This window comes from Drosophila navojoa, chromosome X (assembly GCF_054131105.1).
Source record: "Drosophila navojoa isolate 15081-1374.11 chromosome X, UAZ_NAV_1.0, whole genome shotgun sequence".
Taxonomy (NCBI): Eukaryota; Metazoa; Arthropoda; class Insecta; order Diptera; family Drosophilidae; genus Drosophila; species Drosophila navojoa.
The window spans coordinates 16,707,425-16,715,224 of NC_142895.1; the positions used below are offsets into that span (position 1 = coordinate 16,707,425).

Consider the following 7,800-nt stretch of genomic DNA (forward strand, 5'->3'; position numbering starts at 1 on the left):
CATCTGTCTAGCCTATTAAAATAAATACTTTCGACAACTTAATTTTATAGATATAAGAGAAAATAATTGTAAAAAAAAAAAAAGAAAAAAAAAATAGTTTGCATTACAAATTGTTCAAACGGTTAAAGCTTTGATCGAAATTAAACCCGTTGTCTTGATGCAATTAATTAGCATATATATCTACATATATATATAATGATGTACATATTTATGTTAAGAACTTATTACAATAAATTTTTTTTATTATTAATTTTTAGGCATACACGCATTTTCCATATGTTTGTATCTGATTTTCTGATTTTGTTTCTTTTTTAAGATTTTGTTAGCTTTGATTCTCTTTTTTGTTTTGTTATGTACAACATCGGATTGCGTATGTGCACCTACAATTTTGTTTCGTGACAAAATAACAGATTTTTTTTTTTTACCAATTACATACACTTCGTCACTTCGTCTAACTAATTAATAAGGGTTCCCATTGATTTAATTGCATTTGTACTTGAAATTTTGAAACATGTTGGCAGCGCCACTCAGGCTGCCATTCACTTTAATCTCTCCTACCTTTTATACTTCTCTACTTATCCTCTATATTCCATTCTGTTACTCAACATTGATTTCGCCGTTTCGGCGTTGCTGCTGCTGCAACGGTTGGTCGATTGCGTGCACTGTAACAGCGGATGGCTGTCACCAGCGTTGCCATCGTACTGTTATTGCTCAGACTGTTGTTGTTGCTGTTGGTGCTGCTGTTAAGGCGGCTGGTGCTGCTGCTGCGCAGCGACCAACGTTTCGACAGATCAGATGCTGCTGCTGCCAGCGCCGCTGTGTAGGCGCGCGTGCCAATAGCAAGCGTCGGCACGACCGCATTCAGTTTTTTTGGCGACGGCGGCGGACGCGCTGAAATTCCACCGTTACACGACTGCAGGCGCGTCGGCTTGCTGAACTGACTGCTGCCGCCGTTGCCGGCATTGATGCTGCTGCTGCTGTTACTCAGTTGACCAGCGACTAGTGTGCTGCGGCGCTGACTGCTGCGTCGCTGCTCTCGCTCATCATTGCTGCGCCGCATACGTCGCGCGCTGCCGCCAGATGCGCTGCTTACTCCTACCGCAGCTGCTGCTGCTGCTGCTGTCGGCGTTGCTGCTGTTGGCGTTGCCGGCTTATTGAAGGTGTGACTGGATTTGTTATTATTTTGTTTGCTGTTGCCGCTGCTGTTGTTATTGGTGTTGCTATTGCTACTGCTGCTGTTGCTGCTGCGCAGCGTGCGCTTTGTCAGTTCCAGGCTGCTCAGCTGACAGATGGAGCTGCGCAGCTGACGCTTGCTAACGCAGCTACCGCTGCCGGCCAGTCTCAAGTTGTGGCTGCGACGCGTTACCATGACGCTGCTGGGGCCGCTGTTGACGCTGTGACGTCGACTGCTGTGACTAATGCTAGCGGCGCTGCTGCTGCTGCTGTTGCTGCTAATGTTACCATTAATGCTGATATTGCTGTTAACGCTGTTAACGACATTGCTGCTGCCGCTGTTAATGTTGCTGCTGCTGTTACTGCCGCTGGGCAGAGCTTCGCTGCTGCTGTTGCTATTGCTGTTGTTGTTGCTGTTGTAGGCAACAATTGCTGTTGCACTGGCGGCAATAAACGACTTGCTTTTGGTGTGCTTGAACAGCTGTCGACGACGCGTCTGCAAATGCTGATGATTCTCATTGGGCACGTTGCGATAGCGACGCAGCGGTCGGCGTACGCGCGCCTGCGCTATCGACAACTGTTGCGGCTGTGGCTGCTGTTGCTGCGGATGTTGTGTTGCTGCCAGCAATTGTAGCGGCTGCTGCGGCGACTGTTGTGTTGTTGACAGCAATTGTTGCTGCTGCTGTTGTTGTTGTTGTTGTTGCTGCGGCTGCGGCTGCTGCTGCTCCTGCTGCACGTCAACGACGGCCAACTGTGGCAGATTTGTATCCATGTCCTCAACCTGCGCCTCCTCCAGCTCGCCAACAATCGTGGGCATTGGCGTGGGCGTGGCTGGCAGCGTGGAGCTCACCTCGTTGTCCTGCAACGTGGCCAAGTTGGGTTCGCTCCAAGGCGAGGCATAGACGAACGAGGAACAACTGGAGGAACTGCAGTTCGAGCTGGAACTGGAACTTGAACTGGAACTGGAGCTAGCCTCAACCAGCAACAGTTGCTGCTGCTGCTGCTGTTCCTGTTGTCGCTCCAATGCCACCTGTTGCTCCTCATCGCGTTCCTGCTGCAGCAGCGCATTCAACGCCATCAGCTCACCCGGCTGCTGCTCCACATATGTCGTTGCATGATGTTGCTGCTGTTGCTGCCACCTGTTGCTGTGTGCCATCACCATCGCCTGCTGCTGTTGCTCTTGTTGCTGCTGTTGTTCGCGTCGCGTCTCTAGCTGTGTGAGCGAATAGCCCTCCTGCTGCTGATAGCGCTGCTGCTCCTGCAATATCTCCTGCATGCTGCTGTGTTGCTGCTGTTGTTGACTGCGTTGTTGTTGTTGTTGCAGCTGCTGCTGTTGCAACGGTTGCTGCTGCTGCTGGAAGTGCTGCTGTTGCTGCTGCTGCTCGTTAAGCAGCGTGTTGTAGGACTCGGCAAAACTGTATTCCGTGCCGCCGGCACTGACCGACGTATTGCTAACATAACTATCGTAGCTGTGCTCCAGCTCCAGCTCACAGTTGTTGCTCCTGCTGTTACTGTTACTGTTACTGTTGCAGCTGTAGACACTGCTACTGTTGCTGTTGCTGTTACTATTGCTGTTCGTATTCCCATAGATCTCTTGATCGTGCTCAGGCTGCAGCAGCTCTCTCAACAGATCCTCGTCCACTTCGGGACGACGATGACGTATCAAAGACGTTGTCTGCGGCCAGCCGGAAATCGATTGCTGTCGCGATCGGCGCCAATATTTACTCTGCTGCACAACATTCTCATCGATCTCTGGCTCCTGTTCTTGTTCATGCTCCTCGTCGTCTTCCTCGTCGTGTTCCTCCTCTTCCTCCTCCTCGACCACCTCCTCCAGCATTTCCTCCTCAAAGTAATAGTCGAAATTGCGATACGGCTCCGGCGGCAAATGCCGCTTGGCCAAGGCACTGTACGGCGTATCATGGAAATATTCCTGCTCCTCAATGTGGCCGCACAGCTCCAGGTCGAGCTCCTCCTGATCCGCCAATTGGGCTGCCAAGCCACCCGGATATTTGTTCTCCGTATCCAAGGAAGTCTCCAGCTCAGCTGCAGGTGCTGGGGCAGCGGCAGCGGCAGCTCCAGCGCCTGCTCCTGCTGATGCGGGCGTTAGTATCACAGTTACAACGGACGTGTTGTCCGCGCGCATCTTCTTGCTGGCCCACGTCTTGAGGGCCTTGTCGACCAGAGCCTTGCTTGGGTTCATAACGTCCTGCTCGTGCAGACACTCGCCAATGAGATGTTTCTCCTGGACCGAGTCGACTGCTTCCTGCGGGTTAACAACGTTCCAAAGGCCATCTGTGCCGAAGATGAGACATCTGGAAAAGCCAAAATATACATAAATATTAGTCGAAGGTATTTTTGAATATGTACAGTGTTGGTAAATGCCACTGCTTAAAGTCGAGTGTGAAATGAATAATGTAAATATCAATTAAAGGTATTATATAATATTTACAACCTTGGTAAAGGATTAAATTGAGGTCAACCGTAAAGTGTGAGAAAGTACTTTGCAGTCAAGTGTAAAAATAGAAATTTGGATTTACTTCACGGCTGTTTTAAACATTTACTCTTAAGTGTTGGCAGTGTTGGCTAACGCAAAATGTCACCAGCAATGAAATCTAGCTTGATTCGGCTTCTGGTAATTTATCTTCAAATTAAGTATTGGAAAATTACGTAAGACCAATCTTAGTGTTGCTTCCCATTGCTCACAGAGCTTTATTTGAATAATAGAGCGGTCGAGATTAGAGACACACCTGAACGTATTTGGATCGATTTTGACCACTTTCACATCCGGATCGGGACTAACGACAAATTCCTTGCAACGCGAATTGTAGCTCCAGAGATCGCCCAGCGAACGCGCCACAGCCAGAAAGGGTATATCATCGACGAGGGTGCGTCGCTTGATGGGTCCGCGATGCATTGGATCGCGCGGACGATTCCAGACGACGCGCGGCACACCAGACTTGATGGCCACCTGGCCACCGGCACGCTGAATGCGCGCCTTCTCCGCCTGCGATTCGGGCTTATGGTCTGTTGTCAATTGTTTGGCGCGCCAGCGGCGTTCGCCAGGATTCTGATAGCCGAGCACAATGCCCGAATCGCCCACATGTCCAATGTAGATCTTCTCGCGGCGCATAAAAGCGACTGTTGCTGTGGTGCCGGCGGTGCTCAAATGCCCGTTAGCTGTGCGCGGCCACTTTTCTACAAATAGAAAGACGAAACACCAAAAATTGAATTCAAATGCAAGTTCGATAACAATAAATCGATAAGTTCTGCAAGCGTACTTTAGCTTATTCAAATTCGCAATGTAAATTCAACTACGTTTGTAAGTTTTTAAAATAACCATTTTTTTTTTTTTTTTTTCTTTCAATAAATGCATTTCTAGCTTAAATATTTTTTTGTTTGTGACGTCGCAACAGCAACAATTCATATATCAACCTTTCCAATTGTGCACACTTGCTGCGCTGCTAATCTGCTTTTGTGTGTATTGCCAACTCGCTCTAGCGCACGCTCAATTATGGGCGCACACAGCGGGGTTGCCAGCGCACGTTACTTTCGTGAGCAGATGGCAAGCCTATGGAATATTCCACTCAGAGAGTGGCCAGCAAATCGATAAGCGATTATTATAATACACAGACACACATATATAGTTGACTCGCTCACTCACCTTGCTCGCGCCACATGGCAAAGTGTGTGCTAATGTAACCTTCGCGTATCGCACGCAACACATCCTCATCGTTATCGGACCAGAACAGCTTCTGCTTGACAATCTCCAGCATGAGATGCTCCTTGGCAAAGAGCGCTGCCTCCGTGCCACCATGTCCGTCGTAAATGCCAAAGAATGCGTATTCCAGCTCGTGTGTCAGTGGAGATTCTTGATATGCTACAGAGAATTGATCCTCCATATATTTGCGACCGCCCTGGCTGCACTGTCCGGTCACACGCATATTTACGCCCAATGTGGGCGTGGTGCTGGCAGTAGTTCTCTCTTTGCTGCGCTGCCGGCTGCTGACATTACCGCTGCCTTTGGTGCGCATCGGTGTCGCTGCTGAAGAACTACAGCCACCGCTGCTGCTACTACTGTTGCTCGAAGTTTCTGTTGTAGGCGTGACCAGTAAAGTCTCTGCGGCTCTTGGGTGAACAACAACGTCAAGCAATGTATTGTTATTGTTGTTATTGCTGACTCGGGAACATCGCTGCTCAGAGACTGAAGCCCCTGAAGCGGCCGATGCTGCTGTTGCTGCATCCGGATTCACATTTGGACTGGCATCTGTATAGTAATTAATAACATCATATTCCACATGGGCAACATCCTGTTCTGTTTCCATTGGAAGTGTGTTTATTGTTGTTGTTGCTGTCTGCATGCTGGGAAGCATTTTAGCATTTAGAGGGGAGGGAGAGGGAAAGAAGATTGGGGCTGGTCGTAGCCGGCGCCTGTTTTGTACTTGTTTTGGTTTTGTTTATGTTGCTGCTTCTTCTTGATAAGTTAGAGCTGCTGCCGCCGTGTTGTTGTTGTTTTTACTGTTCACGTTGCTGTTGTTGCTTTTGTCTTTCACAGCAGTGTTGTAATTTCATGTGACATTTGGCACTCGCACTCCCAATATTGACTGCTATCGTTGCTGTCTTGCTCTCGCGTTAATTGGTCGCACCATGTGTGTGAGCGGGCGCACTACTCTCTGGTTCTTTGTTTGTCTATGCTGGACGACAGGCATGCAAGTGTGTGTATATATGTGTGTGAGTTTTATAGTATTTACGTTGATGGTTCTGTGTTTGTGTGCATGTGTTTGATTGCTTGCCTTCTTCTTTCTATTTTTTGTTGGTATTTTGATTTTTGTGTTGGAAACCGCCGCCAATTTGTACTGTCTTCTACTGCTTGTTTCTTTCTTTCACTTCATTTGCGTTAGTTTTTTCTTTTTGTTCTGAGCTTGTATAAACTTATGGGAAATTGTATGCAGTCAATGCCAGTTGCAGTTTCACCTTGATGGAAAATCAGATTATGCGCGCGCTTTGCGAACGCAAACAAAACTCGTTTCCAGCCTCTTTTCAAATCCTACAGTCTTTGCGTTGCTGCAATTTGTGTTCGTTGTTGTTAATGTTTAAACCGTTGCTGCACAGCTCTTTCTTTATAAATCTTCTATTTTTATTGTTGTCGAACATTTTCATCAGAATATTTTCGAAATAATCACGTACACACGCACACAACGGCAAATTGTTAATAACACAAAAACGAAATCAAATAGAAAGCAAGCGAACGAACGAACAGAGAGCAGCAGAGTTGTAGCAGTAGCGTAAGTTTGACGAGGAAAAAACAACTGAACAGCGCGCTGCGACTTGTTTGTGCTGCCAACTCACAAAATAAGCGGGCGCTAAACAAGCAGCAGGGCAGGCAGGCCACTCTGGCACACAAATACATACACGCGGCTCATACGGTATATAGACATATACATACATGCATACATCCGTTCGTATGTTTGTGCGCATATATGAGAGCGTGCGAGCAAGCGAGAGAGCAAGAAGTCGGGCAATTGAGTTGATGTGCTGCTGCTGCTGCCTGGGTTGCCAGACGTGCTGGGAGAAAAATTGTGAAATTGCTGTGTAGCCGCGCACACAACAGAGCATTGCACAGGGTTGCGGTGAAGAGGCAAGATCCTCTGCTTATGACAGGTTTGCGTAACCCCCTAAACTAAGGTTGGCGCGTTGCCTCTAAGTTCGAAGTGCAACAATGTCAGCTGCATAAGAAACTAATTTTATTTTCGTACATAATTTAAATAATCGCAAAAAATAGTCATTTGAAAATGTTATGTATACAGATGATGAAAATGAATTCATATGTATGCACATACATACATATGTATGTATGTAGTATATTAAATTAATATATGTATATTAAATAAAACTGATGTATGCATTCTATATGCATACGTAGGCAGGCGTTTTCATACTTTTAATGTTTAACAAACTCTTCAAAATTAAAAGAAAACATTTTTTCTGGGAAAAAATTCATGTTGTAGAAAAATATGGAAGGTAGATTTATTTAAAAAATCAAACCAAATTGCTAACCAACGGCCACACCCTGCATAATCGCAATCTGTGCACCCATCTGGCAGCCCTGAAATGTTAGTCATCGGCAGCGCGCGCTCCAATGCTCTTACATGTCGTTGCTTTGCTGGTTTTATCCCACACTCACAGTCGCAGCTTATGTATGTACTCATGACTGACACTAATAGCAGCGAGCAGCAAACAGTAGTGGTCCTGCTCGCACCTATGCTTTAAATATCTTGTAATGGTTTTAGCTCGCAACTACCGCTCGTCATCGTCAAGTTGCTTTCGCTTCAGCCATTGTAAAGGGAACAAATGAAAATTTCCAATTTTAATGTCAGGCCATGCACATATGGTAGGTATAACACTATGTAGATACATACATACATATGTACAAATGTATATAGTATTGAATATACTAACAGCTGAGGATGCACTTATTTTAAAAATAAATATTTAATATTTAAACGACATATAGACATCGCCAAATGGGGCGGGCGGGTGAAATAATGGAAAATCGGTCATTTGAATATGCGTTTTTTTTTGCGCTGAGGTAGTTAGGCCGCTTAATCGGCCTAGAGGGCAACACTTGCA

At 46.5% G+C, this 7,800-nt stretch overlaps 1 protein-coding gene and 1 long non-coding RNA gene across 2 annotated transcripts in view; one reads left to right on the plus strand and one right to left on the minus strand.

Annotated features, from left to right (window-relative positions):
* The window catches only part of LOC149090652 (uncharacterized), a 110,549-nt gene that overhangs the window by 81,809 nt on the left and 20,940 nt on the right, over positions 1 to 7,800 (plus strand). The gene's annotated exons all lie outside the window — the stretch shown is intronic.
* On the minus strand, positions 208 to 6,541 carry Pp2C1 (protein phosphatase 2C). The gene is made up of 3 exons (XM_030389104.2): positions 4,835 to 6,541; positions 3,921 to 4,368; positions 208 to 3,485 (listed from the first exon to the last, which is right to left on the minus strand). The coding sequence occupies exons 1-3, from the start codon at positions 5,541 to 5,543 to the stop codon at positions 602 to 604; spliced, it is 4,041 nt and encodes a 1,346-aa protein (XP_030244964.2). The 5' UTR covers positions 5,544 to 6,541; the 3' UTR covers positions 208 to 601.

Coding starts and splice junctions, on each gene's coding strand:
- Pp2C1 (XM_030389104.2), bottom strand. CDS start 5,543: ATGCTTCCCAGCATGCAGACAGCAACAACAACAATAAACACACTTCCA. Junction 4,369..4,834: donor TGCCATGTGGCGCGAGCAAG/GTGAGTGAGCGA, acceptor TTCTATTTGTAG/AAAAGTGGCCGCGCACAGCT. Junction 3,486..3,920: donor ATCGATCCAAATACGTTCAG/GTGTGTCTCTAA, acceptor TGGCTTTTCCAG/ATGTCTCATCTTCGGCACAG.